Source organism: Syngnathus scovelli, chromosome 15, assembly GCF_024217435.2.
Source record: "Syngnathus scovelli strain Florida chromosome 15, RoL_Ssco_1.2, whole genome shotgun sequence".
Lineage (NCBI taxonomy): Eukaryota > Metazoa > Chordata > Actinopteri > Syngnathiformes > Syngnathidae > Syngnathus > Syngnathus scovelli.
The window spans coordinates 2118634-2137856 of NC_090861.1; the positions used below are offsets into that span (position 1 = coordinate 2118634).

The 19223-nt window shown below is 40.0% G+C and overlaps 3 protein-coding genes across 7 annotated transcripts; 1 reads left to right on the plus strand and 2 right to left on the minus strand.

Moving 5' to 3' along the window:
- Positions 1 to 348: 348 nt before the first annotated feature.
- vamp2 (vesicle-associated membrane protein 2) lies at positions 349 to 7235 on the minus strand. Its single transcript, XM_049742524.2, has 5 exons — positions 6775 to 7235; positions 4557 to 4659; positions 4320 to 4478; positions 4195 to 4246; positions 349 to 4120 (listed from the first exon to the last, which is right to left on the minus strand). Coding segments are annotated over exons 1-5 (333 nt in total). The 5' UTR covers positions 6777 to 7235; the 3' UTR covers positions 349 to 4103.
- Positions 7236 to 7665: 430 nt separating this feature from the next.
- Positions 7666 to 13647, minus strand: mpp1 (MAGUK p55 scaffold protein 1). Of its 2 annotated transcripts, none has more exons than XM_049742515.1 (12): positions 13504 to 13647; positions 11323 to 11454; positions 11158 to 11236; positions 10855 to 10940; positions 10684 to 10752; positions 9964 to 10160; positions 9777 to 9877; positions 9618 to 9698; positions 9462 to 9542; positions 9185 to 9387; positions 9028 to 9102; positions 7666 to 8959 (listed from the first exon to the last, which is right to left on the minus strand). In XM_049742515.1, exons 1-12 carry the CDS (start codon positions 13624 to 13626, stop codon positions 8783 to 8785), a joined length of 1404 nt encoding a protein of 467 aa, XP_049598472.1. In that variant the 5' UTR covers positions 13627 to 13647; the 3' UTR covers positions 7666 to 8782. The 2 variants fall into 2 exon arrangements, with proteins under 2 accessions (XP_049598472.1, XP_049598473.1); XM_049742516.1 differs by having other exon boundaries at positions 11323 to 11451; positions 13504 to 13646.
- tmlhe (trimethyllysine hydroxylase, epsilon) lies at positions 13457 to 17406 on the plus strand. 4 transcript variants are annotated; one of them, XM_049742521.1, is made up of 9 exons: positions 13457 to 13598; positions 14938 to 15020; positions 15084 to 15219; positions 15290 to 15466; positions 16026 to 16305; positions 16381 to 16500; positions 16574 to 16810; positions 16883 to 17021; positions 17090 to 17406. In XM_049742521.1, the coding sequence occupies exons 3-9, from the start codon at positions 15093 to 15095 to the stop codon at positions 17219 to 17221; spliced, it is 1212 nt and encodes a 403-aa protein (XP_049598478.1). In that variant the 5' UTR covers positions 13457 to 13598; positions 14938 to 15020; positions 15084 to 15092; the 3' UTR covers positions 17222 to 17406. The 4 variants fall into 4 exon arrangements, with proteins under 4 accessions (XP_049598478.1, XP_049598476.1, XP_049598477.1 ...); XM_049742520.2 differs by lacking the exon at positions 13457 to 13598 and adding an exon at positions 13710 to 13841; XM_049742519.1 differs by having other exon boundaries at positions 14938 to 15219.
- The last annotated feature ends 1817 nt before the right edge of the window (positions 17407 to 19223 follow it).

The following is a 19223-nucleotide window of genomic DNA, read 5'->3' on the forward strand; positions in this document are numbered from 1 at the left end:
GTAATGATGCGCTTGCACATTTACATGCAAACGGCAAAAAGAGAGCTTGAAAACGTTTGCAATACTCACTCAAAATCAAAAGGCGGAAGGAAGCTTGCTCTTGGCTTTGGTGGGTCGGTAGTGACGTCACAAAATACTAAACCCCTCACCCAAATCATCGTCATAGCTCTGAGTAAATCTCGGATTAAAAAAAAGTTTTTAAATGAATGCTACCGCAACGTAGTATACTGAAATGTTACATTATTAATACATAATAACATTAATAATACATATAGAGATTGTGATATGTTGCTACTATACCTATACAAAGCTATGCCCTTGCACAATAATAAAACTACACACATGACATTGTTTTCCAATATACATATATTTTTATGATGTTCATCAATATAATAAGACATTGATAGATTTACACTACAATAATTTTATACAATTTAGTTTTCCATTCAGTTTCCTTTCCTTTACATAGAGCCAACCTTGTTTAGTGTCTAATCCCATATTAAATGACAGCACAACATATCTATCAATAAATAAAAGCTAAACAAAAAGTAAGAATGAAATGAGACTGAGTGCATTGCCCATGTTCCTCCGGTCTGGTCCCTCCAGTGAGACCAGACAAACAGGGGCAATACAGACCTTCAACTCCCAGTCCATAGAGAAATTAAAATCTTTCCTCCAAAATAAATATATTTAAACAAACAAAATACAGCATCGTGTGGATACAAACAGCAATCTGACGTAAACAGCAGAAATTTTCTGGACAATTGAAGGTAAAAATACTTGGGAAATCTTTACCTTTACCAATTAGTGGTCACACAAAATTCAGATGCATTGGGAGATTTTTTTTTCTTTGAAATCAATGCAAAATACAATAAAAATGTGGACATACATTACAAATCATCTTTCTATATATTTTGTAGAATATCGTAAGCCGTCCAGTGAGCTTTCAGAAACTCAAAAGGTTCCCTCCTAATACTGCACTCATCCCATTTGGGGAGACATTCGTTACATTTTGCAAGTTTTCTCGACAACAATATACAGCACATATTCTCACAGTTGGTTAATATGCTTGAATGACAAATGAAAATAAAGCACTTCATTGCTGTGAAGTGTTTGAGATCAATCACCCTGCAAATGGGCTGAGTGCAGCTTCAATTTGAGACAACTGAACATTTCACAAGGATGGCATCCGACAATATTCTCACATAGAACAGACGTGCTCCCCGAAGGAATAAGAACAACAACAAACAGAAAGTGTCACGCTGTTAAAATATACGTGCACGCCTTTTCACACAATACAGTAAAGCAACGTGAAGAGACAGCACTCGCTTCGTTTTTCTCCATTGTGATCAAATTGGTTGAGTAATCAATCACAGGACGACAGCAGGATTTATGGAATGACACGTGTCCTACCCCAATCAGTCGTGTCATGTCACCTCAGTGGGATGGCTAAAAGAGCCACATTTTAATTCATTTGTTTGTCCCCTTTTTTACTGTACATCTTGATAAAACAAAATAGGCCCCTCCCCCTTACCCTCAAAACACGTTCATATTACAACACTTAATGTGGATTTTTGTCCAATAATTGGAGTTAGTTGTACTATGAAAGTAGGCAGAAATGAAAAACAAGGTTGTGCTATTACTTGTTAAAAGATCCTGTGTCTAACAATTGACTTATTTTGATTCGACTTAAACACACAAGATGCGGGAGAATCGATGCATGCGGTCCGTCAATTTTGGTTTAACTTGCATAAGGTACAGCCTCACTGAAGGTCTTGTAATTACAGATGGCAAGATTCGGCTTTTTTTTTCCCCCAAAGTATTGGATGGTTTGGGGTAACCTGCTCCTCTCTACTTGTTTTTGATGGCAATCGTCAGCAGAAGCCCAGACGTCAAGTCTTTGGTAAGCTGCTCTTAGTTGTAGGTACAAGGTGTGGTCACTGGCTGAGCTAGGATTTTTTTTTCCCTTGGGGGGTCAAGGACATGTCAGGGGGTCTGCAAAACAAACACAAATCATCTGGCCTGGCACCTGAGGGGTTCAGGCATATTTCTGTATGGGGAGGTCGGGTGCCCCGGCAGCCCCCCTTCTAGCTCTGCCTGTGGGTTAAGTGTTTTAAGATGACTTTAGGGCCGTTCACATCTATCCTGGTGTACTACAGTGGGGCAAGGAAACAAACGTGCCTTCACTCAAGAGATTTAAGCGGCCTAATCTGTCAGAATCAACTGGGGATATTCCTGGGGTAGAGCTATTCTAACACACACCACAAAAATACACCTGCAAACGCTCACACACACTACTCGTCGGAATCAGTAAAGGTGGTTGATCTACCTAGCTGGTTGCTAACATAAAAATCCAGAGGCTACTAAGTACACTTAATTAATACACTTAATTGGAACTATTGCAGGTTAGGACTGAGACTGAAAGCTAATGCTAAAGCTCGTTGATCTGGACCTAGTGGGCTAAAATTACAGCAAGTGCACCTATTGCTCTGTTACTTCTCAAGTAGCCAAAGGGGTCCATATGCACAAGCCCAAAACCACATTAGCAAACAGTTTTACAATTGTACACGAAAGGGTGCCATGACTGTCGACTGCAATGAACAAGAGAAGCTCCCCGCTCAGCTGCTTGTTGCTTGGCAGTGTATAATGCACACATCTGAATTATAAAAACGGAAACACACACACCACCTGTCTGTCTCACACAAAAATACACTATAATAAAAATAGAATCTATTACATGTAATCATGCATACCTATAGGGAGAACCACTTAGAACACTGCCGAGGAATGCTTTGGATTTTTTTTCTTTTTTCGATAAATCTTGGATTGTAAATTGTTGGGCCTTTTTTTAAAATGCAATTAAGGCTGAACTGTTTCATGTGCTCTTTATATGGAGGTGTGGCTGCACACAGCGTGACAGCGCCATCAAAAACAAGCTTGTTTAGTGCATTCTTAACTGCGCACGTTTTTTTTTTTAAACCTACTGAAAGTAGATATGAAGGCTTTTTAACAGGCCAATGACAGTTTGCAAGTGAGGATATTAATTCAGGTTTGTGATAGAGCCACTGAAAGCCACGCAATAGCCTAGCACAAGATGACATCCAAATCCGGCCTCCCGCCAAATTTACCTCGAAACCATTTTTTTCTTGCAGACTTCGGCTTTCAGTTTCATCGCGCAATTGAAATATACTTACAATTACGTGTGCTACAGTAAGAGCATTTGCACCAGACTGCAACGAAGGAATGTTTTCGAAATAAGACACTACGTAATCCAAAAAAAAAAAAAAAACATCTACAGACATTGGTCCAACGGTACTATGGCAGTTTTAAAACGATTGGGCATTCAAGCATGCTGCAAAACACAAGGGAGACGGCCGGAGAGCTGAAGACGGATATTAAATGAGAAATGTTGGAAGGGGGAGAAAAAAAAAAACTGTCAAGAGTCAGATTTAAAGGATAACTAGAAAGGGACAAGCTGACCAATTCATGCATTACTTTGTGTTGAGTAATAACTTAGACCCGAATGAACTCAACCTGGAGAGTGTGACTGCAAATAATCCGTTTTGGGCCTTACTGCGATTGTCGCCACTGTGCAGAAATACAGCGAAAAAAAAAAGAGAGTAAGCTGAGAAGAACATGCAGGATACATACTTGGGAGTATTAGGCAGTAGTCGACGCTGAAGCATACAGAAAATTAATACAAAAATGAAAAAATACAAAATGCACACACTCGCACACACACCTAGAAAACAGTACATATCAGAATAAAACTCTACAAATGACTAGAGATTGATCAGTCATGTAACAATTATCAGTGCCAATCATTGTTTCCTTTTCGGTTGTTGCATCATCACAAGGCTCTCGTTATGGCGGGTTAGAGAAGCCGAGAGGACCCGGAACGGACGCAGGGTCAAAGATTTGACAGGGGTACCAGAGGCGAGGTGGTGGAAATGATTGAGCCGTATGGCCCTGAAGGGTTTAGGGGTGAAGCCAATCGGGGAAGATACAATAACTCATTATCTGTGATTCCTTTTGTCATGAATTTCAGGGTCTCTTCTGAAGCAAGGACGTTGGAATTCGACTGGGGTAGGAAGTGACTCTTCTTAGGTGCTGAAGTACACTGCAGCGAGCAAGAAAGGAGATCAATCATGTGCAAGTCAATTCATATGTACAAATAATGAAAAGAATTCTTACCAATAATGACAATGAGCACAATCACGCATATCACACCCAGGATAATCATCATCTGTGGGGAGAAGATAGAACACAAGTTGTCACATGATCAGAATTGTAGACAACAAATATAGTGTGTCGCTCACCTTAGCGTTCTTCCACCAGTACTTGTTCTTCAGTTTGGCAGCGCTGGTCTCAAACTGAGAGGCTCCAGCCTGCAGAGCGTCAGCCCTGTCGTCAAGTTCAGACAGCTTCTGATCACGCTCCAGAACCTTATCCACATTTACACGCATAATATCCACCACCTGCGGAGAGATACAAAGATATTATTTTTGGAGCTTTGATCAATGTGTAAGAGTGTGCAACAAATGACTTGTTCTCACCTCGTCCACCTGTGCCTGTGTCTGCTGCAGACGGCGGTTGCTGGTGAGGTTCGGGGGAGCCTGACTCCCTCCCTCTGGTGCAGGGGCTCCAGCTGGGGCAGACCTGGGGATGGAAAAAAAGCAATTATATGATGACTCTAAACATCTGTATGGTGGCAAGTAACTGAGTTGAACTGAGGTGAGGAGCTAGAAGTAAGGCCATTGGTTCTTTTAATAGAAAAAAGGTGATTTGTCGCCATCTTGTGGCATCAGTGTGTAATTACAGCTCCTTTTGGGCGGGTCTCACAATTGGCAGCAGGGCACAGTCATTATTCCTCACCTTAAAGTAGATCAACTTGACTTCAATGGGATCCACGCATACAAAAAGATTTGTACAAATATTTACATTTTATTAACAAATACATCCCCGTCCAATGTGAGGTCAGACAATCCTTCGCTTTTAACATAACGTGCTCACCCTACTAAATTTAGCTTGCTAGATGATAGAAAGTGATGCCTCATCACAATTATGACTTGTGACAAAGCTACTCCACTACTGTGAGACTAAACTGTGTATAAAGGTCACCCTAAGAAGACACACGCATTACTAATCCTTCAACAACATCAAATCCTATTGGATAAAAAGGTCTGCTCTTTCCTTGCATATTATTATTGGCTGCCAAGGAGTGATATGTAAACAGACAAAAAGATCATCAATCAAAGTACCCCAAAGACAATAATAATGTTTTGTGTTCTGCTAGCAAAAAGACACTGAGAACATTTTCTCTTCTTAAAATTCAATCAGCTCAGATCCTGATGAACAGCAAGATGGGATCTAATAACCTTGCACACTGACTTGAGATGATGTTATACTTGTACAGTCCTCAGATGATATCACTGTAGCTATTCCAATAAATAAATTCAGCCCCCATTGGGGATTTAAAAATAGTCTGATATTATTGAGTTAATGGAAAACATATCCTGCATCATTTTATAACGCAGTGTCTACAACTAAGTGGATTTCTGCTGTCATTTGCACGATGCGTGACTTTCAGCACCATTTCAGCACTGGACAGCGACACTGTCGTACAGAGCAGTGGACTGGAGTCCCAGTCTTTTTATGACCTCTAGGACCTCAAAGACTACATTCCTTTCAATTCTATACAACCAGAACCGTGGTCACATGATAGCCAGTAAAGCATCACGTTTCACGGTCTATAAATACTGGCTGTCGACAGAAGCAGTGGGGAGGGAGGTTCCTTGACAAGGGGACTTGATTCAAGGCAAAAATGGTGGAAAATCGACATTTTAGGTAACAAACGGGCAATACTAACACAGACTGACGTATAACAGTGCTGGGACTCGATTAATTCTCGGATTGTGGGCTTTCTAGACATTTACACAAACGTATATAGCGTGACTTGGCCATCGCGTTCATCCTTCGTCATTCAGCTCTCTTTTAAAAAAAACGGCACAACTAAAATACCGAGGGATATATTTTCTAAAGGTTAAAGTGGAATGTGGTGTAATATAATAATGTTCACCCTCGCGTAACCATCGACAGAGAGGCTAGGCTATCCCCATCCCCCGCTGCAGGAGCTTGCAAATATCACGCAAACTAGGCCCGGGCCTAATTTATAGATAAGGCATTTATATATAACAAGCTATTTAAGATTAGTCAAATAATGTTCCGTGGGTTACACACCATATTGGCTTTGTTGTTTCTGTCCAAATAAAATAAGACACATTACGCCCTTGATGTTTCTAGAAATCATCACATCGTCCACCGCAAACAAGATTACACCCTTGTTGGACATGGGCAATTTTTATTTTATTTTGTCGTGATCGTGGCCCCATTAAAAAGGTGAATTAGTGTGTGTCTAATGATAAAGACGACGTCCTTTCAAACAGAACCGGTCCAAACCGGAAAAAAATGCGTGCGTACTGGCTGCAGCTAGCGGCACTAGACGAGGCAGAAAATAGGCAGAAGATAAACACGGATCATCTTTTCACCCGTAAAAACTCACAAATCAAAAACACACAATCAGGCTTCCGTTTAATCTAAGGGTAGACTGAAATATTATTTCCCGTCGTTCGAATGACAGCTGTCAAATAAAACATACGCGCAGCACAATACAAACGAAACCGACTGATGAAAGAACCTTCTCCTTCCAGGTGCTCGCCAGCATCTTCCCCATGAATATATCGAAGCGCACACAAAAATGGACGATATACTTACATTTTTTGTGGTAGTATTGGCGAGACAGCTGTGCTGAAATCCTGGCTGGAAGTGTTAGCGTGTGCTAAGTGGCTGGCAGATGGATGTGGATTGCCTTCTGCGCTCCTCTCTAGCCTCTGGCACCCTTTGGATGCTTAGCCTGGCGTTTCCCTGCCTATATAGCCGAGGAGGGGCACTGCTTAGACTCCACCGTCGAGATATGTCCACCAAGCTAGTCCAATACTCTCTTTTCCTCTCCGTATGTGACAGCACCAGCAATTTGGTTAGAGTAAGCGACGAGAGACTGAGCCGTAATGAAGGTATAACAAACACTTTGGATTAGCTGTACAAAGATGGCTCAGTGACGTCAACCGAGGCGAGTTTCATGTTAAAATGGGTGACCAAGGACTAAGCTGTTTTGACAGGCTTGACAAGCCACTTTTAAACAATGCATGTCCGTATTAAAATAGTACGTGTTTCCTCCTTTTACGTTTTAAGTGTCAATTATTGCAGGGTCGGATGCGCACATAAAGAAGCTTATTTTGATCGTCACGAGATTTGTCAACAAAATGGCGTTCCTTAAAAGGGGGCGTGGCCAGCAGCACAGTGGGTGTCCATAGTGGTGTTGATCAAACGTGGAGGAAATCCACGAGAAACCACCTGAAAGATTATTCTGAGACTACTGCATTTATGCATAATTATGTTTATGCATAGGAGGACAGTTCTGAAGGTGGAAAGCTGCAGTGGAGTCAAATGACCTTGGTCCAAAACAAATTCTACAAAAGGGGGTCACTGATGCTGTAGCGGTGCCCTGAGATATTTTGTCGACCCTTTTTTTTAGGGGGGGCCAAAGTCAGCTGCAGGCGAGCATCCCCTTGAATCCGATAAGTCGTGCAGAAAATGGACACATGGTTGAGATAATACACAGATTTTAATGACACAATCAAACAAGCTTTAATTTAATACTCGTTACTGCAGTTTGAATTTGCAATTTGATGTTTTGTCTAATTACAGAAACCTTAAGAGCATGAACATGACAGTAAAACAGTGATTCAACCATGCATGTGGAGAAACCTACAAGGAGAATGTGCAAACTCCACACAGTCTGGATTTGAAGATTTGACTTATTACTGGTCCCAGCTTGTCATGAATAATCATCCAACAAATTCATGTTCAATACATTACATAAGATGCCAAATTCCCACAACACTAGCCCACAAATGCAATAGAAAACATACTGACACAAATTGATCAAGAAATTACTGGACATTGCATATTAACTATATCAATTATTAGGTAATATTGTAGCAGATAGAAAAAAAATGTTCTGTACAGTACTTTGATATACAGTACAGATTTTGAGTGAACACATGAGGCCTTCTGAATGAGTGAATGTTGTTAAAATGAAAATTTGTGTGACCATTGATACTGTACATGAGACCTCAGATCATGGATGTATTATAGCATCTGGTATCCTGAAAGTTCCTGTTCATTGTTCATAGATTAAATATGATAAAAAAAAAGCAGTTGCAATAGAGCTGATCAATTTCATATTTGTAAAATTGCCTCTTACGAGGTAATGTATACAATTCCACGTGACCGTTTTGACAGGCAATGGTTTCAAGTCCTGTTCTTTTGAGAAAATTATGACCTTATGATGCAATATTAAAACCCTGTGATTTTAAAAGGGAGGATTTCTTTCACAGTTACGGTCCTATTTTATATTTCCCCACAATAACAAAATTGTATGGCACCAAAACGATCCACCTCTAACTGATCTCAAATAGTAAACATTCCAGGTGAAGTTCTCCGCTTTTTTGATATAAATCTTTCTAAATATTGCTTTTCTAAAATGCACACGTGCAAAAAAAAAAAAGGTTTCTGACAATTAACATGAACCAAAAATAAACCCATTCAGACTTGGGACCTCACTAACTCAGAGGTTTTGCGTAAGGAGTGATATTGCACTGCTTTTTTTTAAAATAAAATAAAAAGTGAAATAAGATATCACGCTGGAGTCTAACATTTATCAGTACACCCAGGAGACAGGCACCCACTGTGGAGTGGAAGTGACCCTCTCCAAGGCCTCTTCCACACTTTTCACACTCTCGTCAACATCATTATTGACTATGATCAAATCAAAGAAGTGTCTGTAGGCTGTCAGGATTTCGTCCGACTCCCTCTGGATCATTGTCAGGTTTTCCGTCTAGGGTTAAAAAAAAGAAAAATATTAGCTACCGGAGTCAAATCTGGTTATTACGATAAGGGTCTCACTTGAGAAGCTGTGTTGGTGGGCGCGATGAAGACCATAAGAGGAGCGAAATCTGCAGTCCGTAAAACCTTCAACGTCTGCAAAGAAAGAAAAAGACCATGTGATTAAAAAGGATTTTACTGTAATGAAAACGATAACTGAGTCACTCCTAATACAAACCTGCGGTTCTACATCCAGCAAAGCAATTTTGCCCTGCTCGTGGATCTTCTGGATGGTCTCAATTTTGGTGCCAAACATGTTTCCCTGGAAGCTGCCGTACTCCAGCAGTGCATTTTCTGAGATGCATTTGGTCATGGCGTCGTTGGAGATGAAATAATATTCCTGCCCGTTCTCCTCATCCTTACGTTGCGATCTGGTGGTGTCTGATGAACGAATCAAATTGTGAAACTCAATCGTGTAGCTTTTAGGGCACTATAGAAATGTTTTATCTACTTACGTGGGACAGGATAAGAAAATTTCTCAGGATATTTGGTCAGCAATGAATTTTTAATGTGACTCCTCCCTACACCAGGTGCACCTAAAACATGGCAGTCAAAATATGAATCACTGTTTAAAAAAATCTGTTCTGTTTATTCTGAGAAGGGCCACTTACCAATCAGCACCAAAGTTTTCCGTTTGAAAGCAGGGAGCCGGACAACCTCCTCGTAGGAAATCACGTCCAACTGGTCAAAAACTAAACAAACATTTGGTTGTAAGAAAACCGCAACGGCAGAGAAAAAAAATAAATAAAAAATGTTGATGATGAACTCACTTGAGCTGTGCTTCGCCAGGTATTTGTCTTTGCACTTCTTTTTCTTTCCAAATGGGCTCCAGGACTGAGCGTCTTTGGTTTTGCTCTTACTCGCCACTCTCCTTTCAAGGAAACAAAATTTTATTTAGTTGTGGGTGACATCATATTCATTGAATTAATATTATAAAATAAAAATGATCAGTCAAACCATTCTTGGAGCTCCGGCGACGGTATAAGTCCGGCGAAGTTTGCCGCGCTGCTCTCGACTGTACCCTGCCACCAGTTGGGGTCCTGCTTGTTGATAATTTGAATGATGTCACCGGTTTGAAATTTTAGCCCCGCCTCTTTGCACGGGATGAGCTCATCCGTCGAGGGGTCGTAGTTAAACTGGGCCCTCATGTAAGTCTGCAAAACCAGAGTTGATAATAATAAATACATATATATATAGTATACTTTTTACAAAAATTGTAATGTATAGTCTGTTGGAGGGATTAATAAATATCTTGTCTAATTGTTACATGTTATTGGTTACAAAGGTCAAAGGTTACATTGATGAAGGATACGTTGTTAGTCGCAAATTAATGAATAACTATTTGTGGTCACCACAAGTGTTTAACTAAGCCAAGAAGTTAATAAAATCTACGGACTGCCAACACAAACAATGAGGTGTTCTAAAAAAATGAAACTGTATGAATGAAATTTACAGTGTAAACATAGAAATATTTTGTTATGCGGGGATTTACAGTTTTACCCACAGCTACTTTTGTGTTTTACACTCAAACTAACAAAGCTACTTTTATATTCACCTTGGATTTTCATCCATTAAGAGACGATTCACCTAGCAGTGAAAATGTATAGAATAGAGGAAAGCTGTTTTTCAGCAACTTTTTACACAAAGAAGGCAGAGTTTTTTTATGTTTGCCATTACCTCACAAGCTTTGGAGCGACTCTTTTGGTTGGAAACTATTTTCATTGTGACTACTCCATTGGTTTCTTTCTGCAAGGAAACATATGGCACAGTTAATTATCACAATGTATTTTAAGGAGATTTTTTTTGCATAATTCTCTTTGAGAATTGCAGTTATTAGGCTTTACATACCAAAATCTTTTGCAGCTGATCAACTGTGTGGTTAGTCACACTTTTTCCATTGATTTCTGCAATCTCATCACCTTCATGCAAGGATCCTAAAAAAAAAAAAAAAAAAAAAAAAAAAAATGAAGGCATTTCATGGAATAATAGCATCAAATAGTTTTCGGTTGCTGTGATTTTGAATGTACGGAAACCTAAAGTGTACTTGAAGTAAAGTCAACAATATATCAAAATGTCATTGTAGCCTTTTTAGCTTGTGCCTACACACACATACACGTACACACACACACAGGTCAATGTTTGATTTACTACCTTGTTTGTGTATAAATCCTCCGTGCAATATTCTGGCCACTGTGCACCTCTGTTTGTCATTCATTTTCAGAGTGACACCCTGCGGATGAAAGAAATATAATGTTGAGACAAGCCACATTAATCAATATTATTGAAGGCTGGACGTGTTGCAAATGTAAAACATACCATGGGCTCCGAGGGATTTTTTTCAAACACGACTTCTTTCATTTTGGTCAGCTCCGTGCCATTCACGTATCTCGCACTCCCGTTGGTATAAACTTCAGCACCTTTGCTCTCAATGGTTTGCATAGCCACCTGCTTAAAAGAGACAGAGAGAAAAAATATATATCGTTATAATGCAAATGAAGGCATTTTGCATTATGAAATGTTTTTTAACTGTTACAGGGAAAGCCTTTTGCTAATTGTAAGTGTTTCATTTGCAGATTCAACACATGTTCTAGGTTAAAAATTAACCCAACATCATTAACACCTCATTTAACACATCCAACGATCTGCTCCAACAGGTTCGTGTGGTCATGCATGGATACCACCAATGTCATCAAGGGATCCCACCAGAGAACTAAAGTGACATTAAATTAACCGTCTTGAATGACTATTGCAAATAAGTTATCTTTAAAGCATATTTCTTGCAAATATGAGGCAGAATTTGTAACCTGGATTTGACAAATAAAGGAACTGAAACACAGATCTTGTTTTTCTTCCCCCCTCCCCGAAAGTGTAAAGAAGGAGGGCGCAAATCACTGCTGTGTATGTTAATAGATGACTCAGACTATTTAAATATATTAATTAAACACAGAAAGTAGAAACTGAATTATCACAACAGATTTTTTTTTTTTTTTATGCTTTTTTTTATGAATAAGACGTCAGTGTGACAATTTAATTCCCAGGTGCCATGCAAGTACGCCCCCTAGAGGTGCTGAGCAGAACATAATCGCATTGGACATTTTAGGCAAGGTCATGAAATAATTGCAGCATTCTCACAATAGTTCACAAATAAATTAATACGTTGTTTCCAGCAATTAAATAAAGTGGCTTTATTGAGGTTTACTAAAATATAATAAACAGAAGAGGAAAAACTGCCAGCTAAACTCCATGCCTGGGATTTCATTTGTATTTTGCTGTAAACACGGTAGACAACAGCTGACTGAGTGTTGCATTCGTGGAAATCTGGTTCCATGAAAGGTGATACTTATTTACCGGCCTTGAGCTATTTAACAGAGGGGTGTCAGGGGAAAATATTTGAGTACACCAGGAGATGAAATGACACACTGTGAAAATCACTCAAGTCATACTGGTCCTTAACTGTGTGGTGTGAATAAACAAGAACATGCGGAAGCCACAAGAACTTGGAAGTCTTCTGCAGTGTTGCTCTAGTCAGGACATTTTTCTAACAATCCGCAGTTATGCGATAAAGGGGCCCATTTGAAATGCCCGTGTTGGGTGTGGCAAAGCATTGGGACAAACAATAATCCCTGAAACCTAGTCTGACTTGAAAAGAGATTTACATTTGTACTAATCAATTATTTATTTCTACAGAGCTCTCGGAGTTGGGAATCAATAATTGGCCAAAAAGGAGTCTGAGTCTTAAATTTCAGATGACACGTAAGTGCCCTATCAGACTAAACCATTCCTCTTAATTATCTATTAGAAGGACAAACAACATGTCATGTTCCAACTAAATTCTAATCTTCCTATACTTGCCAAAGTCTTTTGCTGAGTTGACTTTTTTGTTGTTGTTCCCTAACGATCGTGACCCTTGATCAACATTTTACTCAGCAGTCTCCACTGTGAAGGCCACACTTACTAAATCAGCATAAAGCAGAAGACAAAAATGCTGAGGCCAGGAAAAAGTTTCCTTTTTTTTGTCATGTCCCAAGTCCCTCACTGCTGAGTTGACACTTTGAAATGTTTCCTTCACTCCATTCCCGAGTCTTGCAATATTTTGCACCATAATCTATTTTAAAAGTGCATTTTTGGCTTCTATGTGATTTTATGCAAAACACTGCAATGCTGTAAAATCGGCTCATTTAGCAAGCAAAACATGATGACGTGATGATTACACAAGTTATTGGTGCCAGAATCTTGTTTACCCCCTCAGCTGTCACATGTTTCCATGTGTATTTTTGGGAGGTGAATGCAGACGCGGAAAAGGCTTATGCCATGTCTGCTGGATCCAGTTCAGGCTGACTGGAGAGGTGACTCAGCTTTCAACAAGACTTGCGCTTGAACTGTACTGCATATACGTCATTTCTACTAAATAACAAGACAAAACAACACCGATCATGTGCTGTCTGGCATGCCCGGAAGCAAACGGACAAACCCCGAGTATTTGGAAATCAACCTTACCTTGTCAGTCTTTGGTTTGGTTTGGAGAAGCTGCTCCAGGTAGAGATCGGAGAGGGCTGTCCTGGCGGAGTCCACAGGCTCCAATATGACAGCAGGTTCGTTTTTATTGGATTTGAGCGTCATCTTTCCGGTAGAAGGAAAAAAATACAACACAGTGAACCCCCCCTGTGCAAGGTCCACGAGAAGCTGGCTCAATTTTTTTTTGGGGGGGGAGAGATAGGAAACTGCAGATAACGACTGCTGGTGAGATAATGTCACTGAGATAAAGGTCCAAGGTTCTGATCGGCAGCAGGTGATCTACAGATCCACTGCAGGCGGGGACACCGCTGACAGAGCAAGTAAACAGGAGCTTGTGTTGCCTTCAAGTGCTTACCGCAAAATCCGAAATCCGAGTGTTCACTCTAACTAAATGGGACCGTATACACAATGTCCTTTTTTTCTGTGATAGTGTGTTGTAATATTTCATAAGGGGGTCCCGTTTATGTCTACATACACACATGCTATATGACAAAAAAATAAATAAAATACGGACACGTATAAAATGTGTGGTCAAAGCAAACAAAAAGAAAACCCTAACCTAATGAGATCATTACAAAACAGGCATTAAAAATAATCAATGCCGAAGTACATCATTGTTAAAACGTGACAAAGCATGTATTTATTATTTTAATGTCTTCTTGTCTGATGTTTTAATGTGAATTACTAGAATAACAGAGCCTTCCATGTAATGTTGTGCAAGGCTACACAATCATAAACAAATAGATTTGCATTAGCTTTCAAAATATGGAATGACCAGTGAGTGTGATTCGCATCGACCGTCTTCACAGCCAAAGTTATAAATAATATCCGAATGTATTTGAAGGCAGCACGCCGCTGCGGTCCTTTGCAGGAAAGGAAGGAAACATGGACGGTGATGACGTTCAATAGTCTCACAATGAAACGTTGTTTTATAGTTGTCTGGATACTACTACAAAGATAATCTTAAACAGTATAACTGCAGAAAATATGACATTCTGAGAATGTATCGGATGTTTGCTTATTTGAGTGACTTTATGATTCACAAGTAATGTTACAAAATAGTGCCGTCTTGTGGTCAAAATTGGTACTACTGATACAGTAGATTACTACTACTACTCCTCTTACTACAAGTTTGTACAGAATGAATTACAACGATGCGGATTTAACAAATAGGCCATGCAAAATTGTCAAAAGAAGGGTCTGTTGTTATGTGTTTTAAAAACGCAGTTTTCTCAAATTATAAATCGGGTCTGTGTCTTTAAGAATATGCTGGACGTTCTACCATGATGGCCTTAGCGTATGCAAAATTGTTCCGTTTGCTATGCGCACTGGACTTGTTCACCAGGATCCGGTTATAAAATGACATGTAAAGCTCAAAGTGTTTAATAATTAAGCCAAGTCATCTTTTACTTGCAGATCCACCTAATGTAATAACAAACTTGCCTTGATGAGCGCCAGAGGAGACCGAAGTGCTGCTAGATAGGGGCATCGGTGACGCAGTGAGTCATCGAAAGTTCTGAAACTTTTATGATTTGAAAATTACACAGATTTTGCTCTGTGAGGTATTGGAGATGATCGGCACGCTTAGCGGGATCGTAAGAGCAGTTGCTCGGAATAAGACTTTATGGAGACACGGGAAGCAAGTCCGTGGGTACGCCTGCCCACCAGCATCTATGAACTTGCATGAAAACTGTCTGGGTGAGTTCATGGAACACTTTGCAAAGACCAAACACGCTTCTAATGCGCCTGCTCCACTTGCATGTACCAGAACTTGAGTACAGAGGGACTCGGATGCATTTGGACTACGTGTGGTTGAGGGATCACTGCCGCTCTGCCGAGTCCTTCAACATCCAAACACACCAGAGGAACTTGGACACCGGAAGTATCGACCTCAACATCCGGCCTGATCATATCCAAGTGGAAGATGACGACCTTATCCTTACTTGCAAGTCATTTTTAATAATGGCCATAACAAAATAAATAATAAAAATATTTTTAATAAAACTAAATGAATGAGACGCAGTTTGAAAAATGCTTTTCTGAATATAATTATTATATTAACATTGCCAAATCACAGCAGTTGTATCAGCGCACTTATTTTAAGAAAAAAAAAAAGCCAGCATGCAAACAACATCTTCACCTTCAAGATATAGATGAAATATTTTGAGTAAATTAAAAAAAAAATAGTAAATGCAAAAAGTTGCACTCTTAAAAATGAGTAAAGTTAGCGTGCAACACCAGGTGGACTTTGGTAAGTTTCTAATTTAATGGTTTACCCAGTACAGTCATATTTGAGTGAATGGTATGTTGCCCTTCATTCTTTAACACTGCCAACACGCTGCTAGAAATAACAAAGTAAGTTGACAAAATTCCTGCCAACAAGTCTACTATTAGCGCTTAAAGGGGCCTCTCCATCATTCATCAATGTTTTTTCATAATTTTGTTTAATTTTATTGGACAAACCGACAATGTAACTAATCAAATTTTGCTTGTGTGCATCCAAGGGCCTGGTGGTCACACTTCCAAATACAGCCTTAGCTGGTTAGCCGAGAACAGCTACGAGGGAAAGAAGCAGAGCACCGTACAGCCACGCATCCTTTGGAATGCTGACATTTATAAGAACTCCCATGTGGCCTCCTCCAAATGGGACGCATTTATGAACAGCGAGGATGAATTAAAAAAGTTCCTGCAGAACTACCTTCTGTACGGGATCGCTTTTGTGGACGACGTCCCTGCTACAATCGAAGCCACAGAGGCTGTGACGCAGAGGGTTAGTCTTATCAGGTATGACCGACTTTTTTTTTTTTCCTCCTTCACTGATTTTGCAAGCATCCACAACCTCAAATGTATTTCTTCAAGGGAAACCACCTATGGACGAATGTGGTCCTTCACGTCAGATTTTTCCAGAGGAGACACTGCCTACAGCCAGCTGGATCTTGACCGCCACACAGACACAACCTATTTTCAAGAACCGTGTGGGTAAGTAGAAGAGGAAAAGGTCTCCCCCAAAGGCAGGATGTGACATTGACAATATTTGCCCCCCCCTCTGCAGAATTCAGGTCTTCCACTGTCTCAAACATGAAGGCACCGGTGGAAGGAATCTGCTTGTCGATGGTTTCTATGCAGCTAAAAGTCTTCTTAAGCGGTCGCCAGAAGATTTTGAACTGCTTTCACATGTTCCAATCAAACATGAATATCTTGAACGCACTGGCAGCCACCAAAACCACATGATTGGCTTCGGACCTGTTCTGAATGTCTATCCTTGGAATAATGAGCTTTACATGATTCGGTATGTTGATGGGATTCATTTAAATTCCGTTGCCTGATTTGTATGATAAGTTATATATTATCGCCGCTACAGGTACAACAACTTTGACCGAGCAGTTATAAACACGATACCTCATGATGTTGTTCGCCGCTGGTATGTGGCTCATCGCCAGTTGACGTCGGAACTCAGGCGAGCAGAGAATGAGCTGTGGATGAAACTTACTCCGGGAAAAGTAAGACCATTTTCTCTAGTGACATGATTTGAACATTTTAGATAATTTTTGCATCTTTTTCACTTCAGGTGATTTTTATTGACAACTGGCGAGTCATGCACGGCAGGGAGGCGTTCACTGGCGTGCGGCAAGTCTGTGGATGCTATCTGAGCAGAGATGATATTCTCAGTAAATCACGATGTTTGGGGCTTCAGGTGTAGCAAATCGAAGAGAGCCCCTTAAGTACTTTTCATCACATGAAGGCAATAAATGTTTGATTGATGCTGCATTTTGTAATTTACTATGAAATGAATATTGAATATTGTCCGTCTTAGTTGTGTTTGCAGCTGAATTGAATGCATGAATGATGCCCTCTGCTGGTTTTAATAAAAAATTAAAAAATAAAGCGCAGATGTTCTTTTTAAAGTAAGGTTGGGGGATTTTTCTTGATCCCGGTTTTCTACTATACAATATTTCTTTTAGCTAGTCCAGTGAGGATTAATCCTACCTGATGATTACATTAATAATTTATAAACTGTGACTTTTTGATGATCTAATTGAGTGTGCTATGTCTTATGCGTGTTGACAGCTTCAGTTTTGGTAGCGACATAAGACATTTGCATGCAGAAGACAGCACAATGCACAAAGATCCAGTCACACTCTTATTTCCATCATTGGCTTTGAGGGAGACTGCTGTGGTAACCATGGAAACAGACGAGCATACAGAGGCCCGCATTGTTGTCCTGGTAACTCGGCGAATGAGAGCATTCAGACGAGATGTACTTCTAAAATCAGGCCATGCAAGGTGACCATTTAGATCAATAAGTGCATTTGATGACGTGGAAATGCGGACATAAAATGTCAACGTGAATAACTGTAATTAACCCCGGATTTCAAAGAAATTTAACAATCTTATTTCCAGGAAGCTTCACTTTCGCTCTTTCAAGCCAAACAAGATCATACTGGACTTCATTTTTTTTTCTTTCTTTCTTAGAAAAAGCAATTATTTTCTTGCACTTGAAAGTGAAGCATGAAAAATACAACAAAAGCAAGAAAGAAAGAAAAAAAAAAGGGTCCGGAAGTGACTCACCTAATGGTCTGATGAAGCATTGTCGGGTTAGTGCGACTAGCAAAAGGTTCAGGCACCCTCCACTCAGCATATATTTACACTTCTGAAAGGAAATGGCAACAAATAAATCACAATTAGTCACAGTTTGCTTCCCTGGTTGCCAAGCAATGAACAATAATGAGATACATGGCCTGCACTGCAATTACTGTATTGCACTCATTATTAATTGTAACAATAAGAGAGAAAAATAATAGAAACGTAAATCAATTTACATTCAAATCAGTCATGAAGGAAGTTTTTAAGGTACCAAAAGTAATGGGACACTTGGCTGTCATTTCCTTCCAACAGATAAAAAGTATAAAGTTCATTTGGCACACAGTGTTTATGACATTTCCTCCTCTCGCAGATAAAAAATTTCAAAAGCCACCCATGGTGAGTGATTACAGTATTTTAAAAGTAAATGCATTGTAAAAGGGATGACTTGGAGATGTCATTTATTTGCTGCTACTTCACCAGTTACAGTTCATAACTCAGCCTAGCTTGTCTTGTATATCAGTCTTGGTCACGGCTGGTGGTAAAGGAATTCAAGTCATTTAATCTCCACCTGCCCTTTATTGGTTGCCTCCAGCTCTTGAAAGTTAAAAGCACTGCTTATTGCCGGAGGGAGGGAGAGAGGGAGGGAGGGAATCACTCCCTGGTGATGCATACCTAATAAAGTAACTTTCACCTTTGTCATTTTCACTCACGACACATCGACGTGTGCTGATGGAGGGAGGGAGTGGATGACTCACGCAAGATTAATTGTCTGTAGTTAGCAGAAGGTGACAAAGGTGTTTAACGGCGTCGATCGGGGGGTGAGTGGAGCGCTGAGAGTGGGAGACTGGCCAGGTTTGGATTACTTCTTGCATGATAGCTGAGCAAGTTTGACAAGAATCCTTGATTCATCCAAGCGGCACATGTTTGGAATGAATTACACAATGGAGGAGGCAGTCTAATTAAATCAATAGTATGACTCATTGGTGACCCTGGATCACTTCTCGAAGTGCCAGACCTTCCACATTTCCATGCAATTTTGAGTTAAATGTATTAAATGATCTATTGATATAAAAGACAATCAAAAAATATCAATCGTGACATTATCCAGTACACTACAA

What these genes read in the sequence shown, in the direction of transcription:
- vamp2 (XM_049742524.2), bottom strand. An exon ending in CACAGGCACAGGTGGACGAG is followed by an intron (nt 4,479 to 4,556) that starts GTGAGAACAAGT and finishes ATCTCTCCGCAG; the next exon opens with GTGGTGGATATTATGCGTGT. An exon ending in ACTGGTGGAAGAACGCTAAG is followed by an intron (nt 4,247 to 4,319) that starts GTGAGCGACACA and finishes TTCTCCCCACAG; the next exon opens with ATGATGATTATCCTGGGTGT.
- mpp1 (XM_049742515.1), bottom strand. Translation starts at nt 13,626, where the DNA reads ATGACGCTCAAATCCAATAAAAACGAACCTGCTGTCATATTGGAGCCT. An exon ending in ATCAGCTGCAAAAGATTTTG is followed by an intron (nt 10,753 to 10,854) that starts GTATGTAAAGCC and finishes GTTTCCTTGCAG; the next exon opens with AAAGAAACCAATGGAGTAGT. An exon ending in TCGCCGGAGCTCCAAGAATG is followed by an intron (nt 9,878 to 9,963) that starts GTTTGACTGATC and finishes TTTCCTTGAAAG; the next exon opens with GAGAGTGGCGAGTAAGAGCA.
- tmlhe (XM_049742519.1), top strand. Translation starts at nt 15,093, where the DNA reads ATGATCGGCACGCTTAGCGGGATCGTAAGAGCAGTTGCTCGGAATAAG. An exon ending in CTTGCATGAAAACTGTCTGG is followed by an intron (nt 15,220 to 15,289) that starts GTGAGTTCATGG and finishes TGCATGTACCAG; the next exon opens with AACTTGAGTACAGAGGGACT. An exon ending in TGACGACCTTATCCTTACTT is followed by an intron (nt 15,467 to 16,025) that starts GCAAGTCATTTT and finishes TGTGCATCCAAG; the next exon opens with GGCCTGGTGGTCACACTTCC.